At 27.5% G+C, this 13,856-nt stretch overlaps 1 protein-coding gene across 3 annotated transcripts in view; it reads right to left on the reverse strand.

Annotated features, from left to right (window-relative positions):
• Positions 1-4,193: 4,193 nt before the first annotated feature.
• The window catches only part of LOC142319688 (endochitinase-like), a 32,492-nt gene continuing 22,829 nt past the window's right edge, over positions 4,194-13,856 (reverse strand). For all 3 annotated transcript variants that reach the window (XR_012755254.1, XR_012755255.1, XM_075357245.1), the window contains 2 exons: positions 12,613-12,823; positions 4,194-9,497 (listed from right to left, as the gene is read on the reverse strand). Coding sequence is in view for 1 of the 3 variants with exons in the window: in XM_075357245.1 (XP_075213360.1) it covers positions 12,662-12,823 (162 nt within the window). In the remaining 2 variants the exon portion in view is untranslated. The remainder of the gene's footprint in view (positions 9,498-12,612; positions 12,824-13,856) is intronic.

The raw sequence follows: 13,856 nt of genomic DNA on the forward strand, positions 1-13,856 counted from the left end.
AACTTTAAAAATATCAATTTTTTTATCTTTTTTTTAGTTTATTTAAATGTTTAATTACAATAATAATAATATAATAAATCTCATTAAAATTCACCTCCACTCTCAAAAAAGAACTTTGTAATGTTTTATTAGTTGTACATTTTTCAGAATAATATTTTTTAGTTTCTTCCATAAACAAAGAAAAATCAAAAAATCTTTCTTACGGGGTGATTTTGAGGGTAGGAGAGCAAGAATAAGAACTGATATTTTGAAAAAAACGTTTTTCATGTTATTGTTATTTTTCCACTGTATAAGAATTTGACATAACCATGTCCAAAACTGTTAAGACAACAATTTATTAAAAAAAATTGTAATACTGGATGAAGTATTACTACTAAGTGAGAAATAAAATATTCTACAAGAAATTCATTGATATACTATTCCTGTTGCCTCACAAGAATATTTCTGCACTTTGCCCATTATTAACAGTGTTTAGAATGACTGTCTGATCTAATTAAATCATGAACATCATTACTATATTTTTTTATGGTGGAACTCATTCATAAACCTAATATGATGGTGGTGGTGATGATGATGAATGATAAACTACGAAACTTATCATTTTCGGTTCGATATAAAAGATCTACAGTTTTGTTATTTAATTCCATTATTGGTATTTAGTAATCTATTATTATAGTAATGTTGCTGTTTGCTTTTTTCTCATGATTGTCAGCAATGAGAATTATTTAAAACTATCAATATTTAAACAACAAACAGAACCAAATATATAAAACATAAGAGCGCATCTGAAACTTGCATCATTATGTTGTTCTGGTCATTGTCAATCATTCTAAGAACTTTAGTCACTGAAGATGACTGTCATTATGTTGCGAGTTTTAGAAGCTTTATATTTAATATGTTTGGTTTGGTTTGTTATATAAAAAGTGATTATTTTAAAAGCTACGATTATTATAAATAAAACTTTATCTCAACAATTTGAGATTTCAGTTTAAACATCTTTTTTATGGGACAATAGGTGTAATACAAGATAAGGTGTTTGTGAGAATGTTTTGCTACTTGGGTAGACATTGCAATAAAAACAGTAATGCGCGATTATCACTAAATACAAACTGAGCACTCTCACTTATGTCACAATAAAATTATGATCTTTTTAAAAAAACAATGATATGGTTGTAACAAAAGCTAACACCAGTTTTTACAGCTAATATTAATCAAGAAGTGATTGAGTTTTTAAAAGTTCAATTCAGAAGCAATCTACTTTTTCTTCTAAAATACATTAAGAAATTCATCAGTTGAAAATCTTAAGCAAAAATTACCTACTTGATAAAAAGTAATTTTTAAAATGTTATTATTACATTTTATTGCATTCTCTAATAGAATTCACAACTCAAATGCCATATATAATACAATAATCAAAAAAATTACTTAATTTACATAATTACTTAATTTAATTTAAAATTGCTTAATTAAGATAAAGTAATATATATATCAAAACCAAAATTGAATTAATTATTAAATAAACTTATGAATCATTAGTGAATTAATAACAAATAACTAATTATAAAAAATATTCTTTGTGTTTATAATAGTTTTAATGATGAAGGAAAAGGTTAATAACATAAATTTAATACAAAAAAAAATTTATAATTCATATGAAGGTGCTCTGACCACAGCAATTGTAGGTAATCTGATATGATTCACCATTCTCTCCCAAAAAAATGTAAAGTTCCATGCTAGACCTATTAGGAAGCCATTATACTACATTCTTTGGTGGGACAAACATCTTTTTTTTAGCCTCTGGGACCACCATTAGCTATTGCTTCAGAGGATGAGATGAAATGGAAATTTTTTAGTGTGTGAAAATGCTAAGCTTGACCGGGATTCAAACCCAGGATCTCCAGATGAAAGGCTAAGATGCTATCACTCATGCCATGAAGGCCAGCTGGGACAAACATACTATCGTGTATTACTATGCCAAGACCATTGTTTCTGATTAATAAATTCTGTATCATGATTGCTTATATTTTTATTTTTAATTTTGATTAAATTATGAATTTTGGTGTACAAGCTTTTTTAGGGTTATTTTTTGTTTTTCTATATTAATTTCAATTAATTATCTTGTATAAGCAAAAATGAGTGGTTAAAAAAATTATAATAATTCAAATAAATTTAAATATAATTTTATATATTTTCAGGAAAGTTCGGATAATAACATAAGTAAAAAGAATTAACAAATATCAATTTTAATCGTAATGAAAAATTAATCATAGCTAATGCATTTAAATTTAATTTTAATTATAATAATAAAATTAACATTAAGGATATGATTATAGATTCTGAAACAAAATTCCAACAGAATGAATCCCACAGATAAATACAATTTCATATTATCAGCTACAATACCCCCAAAAAAAAGAAAAATTATTTATAAATCATTTATCAATAAAGAAATAATTTACCAATTGCGAGAAAAATTAAATTCAAACAATCTTTCAATAGTAAAATCAGATAAAACAAATATCATAATAAAAATTCAGACCAATTTCAAATTATAATAATTTAAAATACCAGTCCACATTATATTCTTTTGAACTGATTTCTTCCAAATTAACTGATAATAATAATAATAATAACACTAATAATAATAACTGATAAAAAAACCTGATAATTATTTACCAATAAAATTGTATTTTTTAGTTTATAATTGTCAGTCCATAGCTCTGTAACGGCTGCATTTACAGAAAAATACCAAAGAATAAAAATGTTTTAAAATAATATTTTCATCCAAAAATGCAATAAAAACATGGGGTTTACATTAGAAATAATGAAGTTTACCACCATACTGGAAAAAGGACAATGATTTCAAAAATGGTAATATTGTATTTTTAATGAAGGGAAAAATTTGGGGAGGTTTCCCATTTAAAGTTTCTCACAAAACTTACAGTTTCTGAGATCCCTTCTTTGGCCATCTTGAGTTGATCACTATGTAACAACTATACAGATAAAGCAATGTATACAATATTTTTTTTTTTTATAAAGGATGGGGTATATTAACCTTTTGCTTTATATGAGCTGTCCCAGTGTTCTGATGCTGTAAATCACCTGAGTACAAGAAGCACCAGTCCTAATGAAAAGAATCAAGGTGTCATTTGTAAAACTAAATATCACCTACATTTCAGTGGTTTGGGATACTGATAGCAAACAGCATATTCCATTCAACGAAACGTTGGGAAATCACTTCATCCTTTACTTTCTCAAGTTAGTTTGATTTGGATTTTAGTTACTCCTAACAATAATTAACTGTTACATATTTTATGATACTTAAATTACTCATAAATGTAACTGTTTATACACATTTATTGATGATTAATAAGTAAGTAAATAATTATCTGTTTCAGGTTCAATTTATATTTAAAGCTGCTATTAGTTAGCATATTACCAGTTATTGACAAGCTGTTGGTTGCCACTGGGTAGCCGGCGAAAGATAAAAAGCCGTGGTTCGGCGTTGGATTGGTGATACGCTGTGGTCGAAGAATAATCTTACCTGAATTGCGGCTTTCTATCTTTCGCTAGTCACCCGCTGGCAAGCAACAGCTTCTCAGGGCGCCCAACAAAAAAATTTAATTCACACACACAATCACATACATATATTTGAAACAATATTACTCTGTTGATGAATTTTTAAATAATACTAATTTAAAAATTGAAAAACCCTGAATCTTCTGTAACTGTTAAACTTGTTAAACTAGCACATGTTTATGTGCTACAATAATCTTCATTAATGCCTTTTGATTTTTGAATTATTTGGCTGTTATCTTTTGTATTTAATATCTTCATACATTTTACAAAACATAATTTCATGATTTTATATTGTACGTAAATAAATAATATGGACTTTAATCGCTTCTAATTTTTATTTTCTAATCGTGCATTTTGTGGTGCTACTCTGATTGCATGTAATTATACAATAAATTATTTATAATAATTATAATTAAAATAATCATTAGCAGAGGATGTGGGGTGATGAGACGTATAAGGATGTGGAAGACACAGGATGTGGATTTATTAAGAATTCTCGTTTTCTTAATAAATTTATTACCTGTTGCAAGCAACATATTTGAAAAATTAATAGATGTATATCGTATCAAACATGTTAATCACAGAATATAATTAAAGTTAGAAGAGTAAGCCAGTCAAAAAGTAAAATAAATCTTTATTATCCTCAAATAACACAGTTACAATTAAACAAGATAGAAAACTCAGCCGATTATTTCAAGTACATAACCTAATCTTTATTTGTAACGTAAACCTAATCTTTATTTATAATTATAACATTCAAAACATAAGTTATTTTAAATCTACATTTGATTCGATAAAAAATAAAAGACATTTCAATCCTATTTTCTCCTGTATGCATCATCTTCAGTTTAATAAAATATTACATTATTCTGATTTGATTATAAGATAAAAAATTACGCTAAGCAAACAGTGTTTTTCATGGTACTGAATTAAGGAGAATTTATATACACAGTATTCATGAAGTATAGTAACACTGAAATAAATTTCAACTCTTAAAATGAGATTCAGCAAATGGTTTTACCTAAAAAAAATAAATTTTTGGTTAAAAAACCTACCGCATCCCAAGGTCCCCTCCTCTTCAGGCCCAATTCAAAAATGTTTAAAGGAAAGGTTAGAGTTGTGGTACGTTATTCTAATAGGTAACTCTTAACTAAAATGGTGGTCATTTAATGTTTTTTCAGTTATGTACAAAAGTAACTCTTAAACAGCAGTTATTTTTTTAATACCGGTAGCATGTCATTTTAATAATTAAATACGAATGTTTTAACACAATTTGAAATGTGCTGTTGTATGAGAAAATAAATGAAATTCAAAATTAAAGAGAAAGAGACGAGTTCATGGGAAATTAGACTTGTTTTAGAGGATACATATTAACAATATCAGTAATCAAACAAACAAGAAGAGTAATGAATGTAGGCGGGTTAAAATGGTACACTACTTGTAGAAGAGGTGTGAATAAAGGAGATGAGGCGATGGTACTCACACAGCAGCTCTTTCTTATGTAATACAACAACTGTCAGTTCCAGTTTTATTTTGAAAAAATTGCATACTTTTATAATATTAACAATGTTAATTCTACCCTACTGACATTTGTGTATGTCTGTCTGTCTGTAGTGTGTCCGTCCCGCTTAGGTTAGCAGTGATGTCATTGATGTCATTGATGTCATTGATGGTTAGAGTGATGTCATTCCGTATAAAAAGTAATAATGTGCTCAGATAACAGGCACTGGAATGTATAGATCGCTAGCGGAAAATCCCGATTCGTTAGTAGATGTCCCGTGGTGGTCAAGTGTATACTTGTTATATTATTATATATTTATTACTTGCACTTGTTATTATTTATACTTGTAATATATATTTATTTCTTTAACCAAAATATACGCAATACATATGTTATTAATATATTTTTTAAATTACGTTTTGCAGTTAAAGAAGAATTCGACGGTCATGTGTTTAAGAAATTTGAGCATAAAGATGGTTTATGCGATGGAACGAGATTTACTGTTAGAAGAATGGAGAATAATGTTTTAAAGTGCAAAATTTCGACTGGAGGTAAGCAAGGAGAAACAATGTATATTCCAAGAATAACTTTGATCGATGAGAGTACAAAAGGGTTTTCATTGAAGAGACTTCAGTTTCCTTTACGATTAGCTTTTTGTATGAAAAAAGTTTTGAATTGGTCGGTATTGATTTGAGAGGAGAAATTTTTGGGCATGGACAGTTGTTTGTTGCGTTATCAAGAGTAAAAAGCATGGAGTGGAATGAAAGTGAAATTGTCTTCTGAGCGTAGAAATAAACGAGTGAAAATGTTGTTTTTAAAGAAAGTTTGGATGGTCTAGACCGATAAGTGGAACAGTGAATTTTTTATTGAAAAGAAGAGTTTATTAAATACGATAAAAGAATTTCAAGGTTTTTTGTTTGTATGTCCATTAATAAATTTAAATTATACTATATAATATCATTTCGTAACTTATCCTTTCAAAAAAAAATTCAAATTCCGACGCCTATCCCTCACTTTTTCTGTTTAGTCTCTGGAACCACCTTAAGGAATACCTTAAGTTAACTTCAGAGGATGATATGTATGAATGTAAATGATCTATATTCTTGTACAGTCTCAGGTCGACCGTTCCTGAGATGTGTGGTTAAACCGCCATAGAATACCAGCACCATCTAGTATTCAAATCAAAATAAAAGTAACTGCCTTCACTAAGGACAAATCTAAACCAGATTTAATCGAGAAGCTACTAATATAAATTAAAATAATTAAATTAATAAATAGCACACAGTTATTTGGTTATTTGGTTACACAGTAAGTTGGTTATTTGTCAATCGATTTTCAAAACTAAGGTGTCATTTTGTTCTAAAAAAATGCTTAGCATTTTCTTAAGAACACATAATATGATAAAAATTTATACGGTCACCATGAAATACTAAAATAATATAAATAAATAATTAATAAAATGAAATATTTTATTTATACTTCTCAATCTGATTTTCATATATAAATTTATTAATAAATACAAAATGCCGGAGAGAAGGAAAATCGAAGGGAAATGTCACATTTTTCCTTAAGAAACTTTCTGTTCACTTTTACACCTAACACCTAGAATCTGTAATGTATAAGCCTACCGTTTTAGATACACACCTGATAATTTACAGATACAGGATAATTTACAGAGAGGTAGTCGTCAGTCAACTCCCATGGATCCCTATTTTAAAGAGTGTGATGAGGGCTAATGACTGTAGCAGTTGTGCTCATAAAACCAAAAAAATAATATCCTCGAGAAAAGATTTTATTAATATTATTTTTAAATTTAATAATAAACATAAAATGGGTATAATTCGTATTAAAATAATCAGAAGTACAAAATTTTTTATATTTTAATTTATTATTCAGGAAAAATCACAATATTTAATTAAACAAAAGCTATGAAAATTTTAACATCTTTTTTTTAAATAATAGATTTTTTTGTACAGATATTATATGTTATAAATTATAGAATAAATAGTTATAACTTATAACTATAAATATAATAACTTATACCTGTGATTTCAATTCAATTTGTATAAGTATTTTATTATAAATAAAAATAAATAAGCTATATTAATTATTGTTTATAATTTATACCTCCAAGACGGATGTCAACAACTATAGAAGTATTTCATTGTTGCCAGTGACTTATAAAATACTGTGAAAATGTAGAAGGGTGTGAAGAAGGATTTAAAAAAGGACGATCATATTCAGAATAAATACAAAGTCTGATCGATTCTAAAATATTACATATCCAGAAACAAACCTTTCTTATATCTTTTACAAAATTTCAGAAAGCGTATAATTTTGTGGACAGAGACTTTTTTCAAATTTTGAGAGAATATGAGTTGACCAGAAAAATTTGAAAAAATTTGAACCTCATTAAACTCACAAAAATTTGAAAAAATGAACCTCATTAAACTCACTCTTACAAACACATTCTCTAAATTTAAAATTACAGTAAAATATAGGCAAACCTTTCGTAGTCAAAAAAGGGCTGAGACGAGGTGATGAACTATCACCTAACCTATTTAAACTGGTTTTGAACAAAATAAAGAAAATCTTTTGTGAGATGGATGATTTGAGTGCAAAGATCAGATACAAAAACCGAAACATCAAAATAGGATGCCTATTTTTTGTTGAAAACCTATATAAATAATTATATTATAGTAATATTTTACATTCACAATAATATTTTATACAATATTTATTTAATACAAACATTTTTATTATTTATGTATAAATGGCAATTTTTTAATATATTTTTTTAATTTTTGTTAACGTTTTTAACATATTGAAATTCCATACAAAAATATAAGCTAAAACAATCATTTTGTTATATTTTGGTTAAAACTATGCATTTCATTTTGTAACACAAATCAATAAATATTAATACATATCAATTAGTTCTGTTTTATCAATCTATCCAACCACCCCAAGGGGCCTGCACCATATCAATGATCAACTGCAACGATTATATAACAATTACAATTATTTATATATATATATTTTGTATATTACAATAGAAAATTATAAGAAACTTTTATCATATTCGCTGTTATATGTCATTACGGCCTGCTTATTATAATAACTTTTAAAAAAATGATCCAAGTATAACTGTTCAATATTACCAAAAGATGTCAAAGTAATTGTAAGCGGTTAAAAACACCATTACATGTATGTATACATACATACATACATACATACATACATACATACATATATAAATATATTTTTTTATCTAATAGTTTCAACAAAAAATATATTTTTTTATCTAATAGTTTCAACAAAAAAAATCTGTATGACACCATAATTATTATTATTAGTAATTAGTAATTATTATTATCAGAATAAATTGTGAAGATATAAATCACATTTAAAGTTTATGATCATTAATATACAAATGTATCAGAATAAATTGTGAAGATATAAATCACATTTAAAGTTTATGATCATAAAAATGTTATATGTAAAAGAAATTAACAAAAAATGACCAGTAATTTACCATCAATTTATTTAAAAGATTTATTAAATATACCAAAGCAAGAATATTAAGTATGTTGGCAATGAATCTTTCCAGATGATCTACTAAAAATATCAATTGTCAATTTACAGAAAAACTTTGTAATTAAAATAAACATTTTTATATAAATAGGGAATACAAGTAAAGTAATCAGCAACAGATTGTCAATATTAAACCAGAACCAAATATCTAGAAAAAAGGAAAAACATTAAGAATAATTTTTAAATTATTAAGCAAATAAAAACAAACACGGGAAAGAATTACAATAAAGGAATCAACACTTTTAAATCAACAAATTATTTTATAAACAAAAAATAAAGAAACAATTATTTGTTATTATAAAAAGTAAAGTAAAAGTAATTACAGTAAAAAAAGCAGTAAAGTAATCATAATAACTTTTTAAACCAAATAACATTACTTGACAAAATACAAAACATTAAAAAAAAATTGCATAATTAAAACAGAAGTATTAATACTATTTATAAATTAAAGATAATAATTATTAGGTACAGTATAAAATAATGGCCAATCATAAATAAAATTCAAAAAAGGTAGACCGAACAAACAATTGTACCAGTGTAAAGTAAATAGAAAATGAGCTCATTGTAAAAAAAATAGGAAAACTTAATGTTATTATAATAATTATTTTATCTCCTCTTAGCAGGTAGTGTTGCTTGAGTATGATGCATACAGCCTTCTACGTTTTCTGCCCAATCACACACATTTTCAGGGTGAACAAAAGATTTTATGGGAATAGCATATGATGTTTTCTTTCACCTTCACACATATAGTACAAAGTGCAATCTGCTTTATCTGGGTGGTATGATATTTAATCGTCTTCCTCTTCACATGACACTGCATTTCCTGTGGAAAAAATATATTCATTATAATCTTAGTTCTATGAAGAAAAATATTAAAATTTTTAGAGATTTTGCTGGTTTCGCAGCTTAAAAAAGGAAATTATATCATATTTTTCCTGATGTATACTATCTTTTCCATTCTTTTTTATGATTATGATACACATACAGCAACAACTGAGATAAAGAAGACACTGTCAGACTAACTTTCTCTGATGATAATGATGTTCACTATACACAATGGCCAGTCCCCACAGTAAACAGAATGAAAATGTAATGTGTAGTACTGAACATCACCGGTATTTTTTTTAGACAAATGCAAAAGTATATTCATTTAAGTAAAGAAGGCACAGGAAAATCCCTAATAAGCCCATCATGAAATGATAGGTGTATTTGAGTACGGCTCTATATGTCATTTTGTGAGTGACTTGTGACACACATTAAGTTGCCTATTACAATAACAATACTCACACATAAATTAAATAGTTACTCCTAGATCGTAAAATGCTTTTGGATTTAGCAGAAATATAATTATTTTATGTAAACGTTTTTAAAAATTTAAACTACAGTCCAACTCTTGTTCAGATCAGTTGAGTTGGACACTCAACCGATCTGAAATTTGCTTTCTCTGTAAGTATATGAAGAGAAAGAAGCAGGCCGGTAGACAATATAATAGTTGTTAAACAACTATAGAACAGGGAATAGAAACGTTGAAGGAAATTGATATACTCTGATAGGTTTGTGAACTGCATTGCTCCATCCATCTCTCAGCAATTATCTAAAAGGTATGTGGCCCCCTGTGTGGCCTTGTAGTATTTGCTGATGAAGGTGTTGACAGGTCTTGAAAATCTCAATAATCGGTTTGGAAGGATGAATATTTTTGTGCTTTATATAGGTATGTAGAATGCCGTCATGAGCAGAATGTCTGTCGTGTTATTTTGGTATGTCTACATTTGGAAGATTCATAGAGAACATTGTGTTGCATCCAGTTGCTTTTAAGATAATATCTACAATTGTAATTAAAAGAAACAAGTAAATAATCACACTTAAATACAATTAGTGTTTGAGTATGGCTCAAAGAACTGTAATTTATTACTGCTAGTAAAGAATATAAAAAGCTAATATAGAAAGTAATTATCTTAAATTTCAAATTTATTGTACCTTTTTATCACAAATAATAGAAAATTCACTTTCATTTGTTTTAAATAAATACTGATTACAAATACAAAACAAATACAATTTACTTAAAAATTACATTACGTTAGGGATACAGGCACAATTAAAATTAGGTCTTACTTACATCAGTTCAAAAAGTAAAAAAAACAGTAACATGTAAGGGGTTCAAATCCATTAAGAGTTCTACTTTTAGCTAGCTACTTGAACCTGAGGTAGTAGCATCGCAAATCAATATCAGGAATATTATCTACTCACTCAAGTAAAGGATTACCACCACTTAACCCTCCAGTGGGGGATCTGGGTGAATGGTTTATAATGCAGTCAGATAATTCCACAGGGCGTACAATTTTAGGAATGGAAGACTGGTTTGCTTAATAAAGAAAGGTTAAATTTGTTTTCAGGTAGCTGTTTAATACGTAAAGAATAGAGATTAGTTGAGGCATACATTTGAGCTGAGGTTGCTGATCACTAATACGCAGAACCTAGGTACCATAATTTCTCAGGAAATGAAAGTGGAAACTCAGTGTCCACAGAGAAGCTTGAAATACTCCTACTGATGGGGCTGTTTTTCTTATTATGTGGTCCACTACAGATAGATGGACTGGATTTTAAATTATTCAGTCTCTTCATCGATCCTGGATCCATTCTTCCCTTGGGGTGTCTAATGGGTTTTATCTTTATCTGATTTCTAACTGGGTCTGTGCTGTGGATATGGACACTTTAGATAAATGTAAGTGGTATATTCTCAAAAATACAAACAAGGGAAAAAGAATGCATTGAGAAACAAGTACTAGGAAAACTGAAACTGTTAATAATGTTGATTTCTTTTAACAGAGTAACAGTATTTAAAATAACACCGAATTTCAAATAATTTGTAAAAGTGGAGATGTTAAGGGAATGAAGAAGATTTATTTTATTCCAGAAGATGAAGGAAAAGTAATAAAAGATTAAGAATAAAAAAGTCTGTAAGAAATAAAACAAATGGAGCTTTACAATTACATAAATTTAAAGTTATTGTGAGATAGAACTACATAAATAAAATTACTGTGAATAAGTTTTCACATATAAATAATAAAATATGAGGGAAATTTATTGTAATTAATGGACAATGAAAAACATCACTTATATTTTTTTATATTCCTCAACAGCTGAAGTCTGTTACATATCAAAATCCCATTTTGATTTATAACAATATTTTTGATAAAGTGAAAAATACAATGGAAAAACATTTCTTTCTTTTCCTAGTATGCCTGCCTGGTGTTGGATGCTCATTCTTGGAGATGTTTGTACGTTACTAATTTTCATGAACGATTTGGATTTCATGTAAGGTCGCTTACAACCGATGAGATTATTTATTCATCTTCTAAGCAACAGCAGTTTTATACTCACTTACAGTCTCTTAGTGATATCTGAATTTTATAGTGAATAAAAAATGCAAAGCCTTATTCAAATTTAAATTTTGTGACAGCCACTCTGGCAAACTAACAGATATTAAGTTATGGCAGCTAATGGACATCCTCAGTAAAGAATCATTTATTCAACTACAGATGTGCGAGCAGAAATTTAGTGGAAAAAATTCAGTTGATATTTATAAACTGACATTAATAACTCTACATAATGATTATAGAGATTATATTATTTTTATATATTAGATAATGAGATTGTTATTAAAAATGTGTCAATTCTAAACATACAGAATGAGGAGGATGTGGTTTCTTTAATAATTATTTAACCGTGTTGCAAAAAGTAAAGGTTATTTGGATACTCAAAATTCACAAAAACAGTTTATATTCTTTTCCACAGTTAAACTAATTTCATACAGCTTGGAACAATAAGATAATTCTTACATTAAGTAAGTAAATTAAACTAGCAAATTAAAAATTTGTTATCGTTATACAGAATGTATACAGTGTAATTTATTATTTTATTTTTGGTAAAGAACTTACGATCTTTAGTTGTATAACCACCGCCACCACCAACAGGATTAGAAGTTTCCTAAGGACCATCATATTCTAATTTTACTGTGTAACCATCTAATTCTTGTCCCATTGCATTCATTAATGGGAATTTTCCTGTTCCACAAGACCCTCTGAAGTCTTCCATAACTACAGACCAAACCATGATACCTCCAAATCCTTCTTCTTTTAACCAAGCCATCTACAAATGAAAAAAATAAATATAATTAGTAATAGTTATTTATACCTTAAAAAAACTGCATCTTGTAAAAATCTGTAGTTCTTTTTGATGTTTACTGCAGCAGTAAACAGCTTAATCACTTTACATATTGGCTGCCAACTCTGTAGGATTTATGAAGCCTCCTGTGTGTTCTGAAATTCTGAGTCTGTTGCGTATGGAGTTTCACTATTGTTTAAAACTCTCCTCCATTCAATCGTCACCCATTTAGCATGTTTATTTTATTTTAAATACACACAATATGAAATTTACTTCATTATCTAAAGTTGTATTAAGAGATTTTTATTTTTGTAATATAGTAATTTGTTCAGTTTGGATTTTTCAGATAACTCAGCCGATAAATTTTTTCTTTCAGTTAACTATTTTTAGTGTAAGGTGATACACAATAGGCATAGATTTACAAATAACTTATATAGACCACTGCTATTGAAAAAAAAGTGCTTTATTGACAAGGCAAAAGTAAGTTAAATTTATCAAATGAATTTACTTCACAGTAAATAATAATAAAAATTGAATAATTCATTCAATGGAATAAATGATAGATTTGCATAAAATTCATGTAATAATTTATTTAATTTAATGGAATTTACAACTAGATAAATTCAGACGTTTGGCTACCTCTGTTATATCCATTGAATTGCAGACCATGATTATTAATTTGCAGTATCATTATAACAACATTTATATTACACAAGTAAATGCAATTTTACCCATCATGCCTGATAAAGGCATTTGAGGTTCTTTATAGATTGTTGGTGTATTTCTTTGTCATGCCATTATGAATCTTGAAGTACAAAACTCAGTTTCTATTTCCTGAGCAAAAATTCTTTATTTAACAACAAACTTGTTCATTAATATTTTATTAAGAGACTTGCAAAAATAAAAATGATACAATATTTGAATCTTTGAGGATAAGCCTACAGTCACAAATTAAGTTTTTTATATGGAAAAATTATTATTAAAATATCTTTAATCCACTGGCAAAGAGTTAAAAAAA

The sequence above is a fragment of the Lycorma delicatula genome, chromosome 2, assembly GCF_047948215.1.
Source record: "Lycorma delicatula isolate Av1 chromosome 2, ASM4794821v1, whole genome shotgun sequence".
Taxonomy (NCBI): domain Eukaryota; kingdom Metazoa; phylum Arthropoda; class Insecta; order Hemiptera; family Fulgoridae; genus Lycorma; species Lycorma delicatula.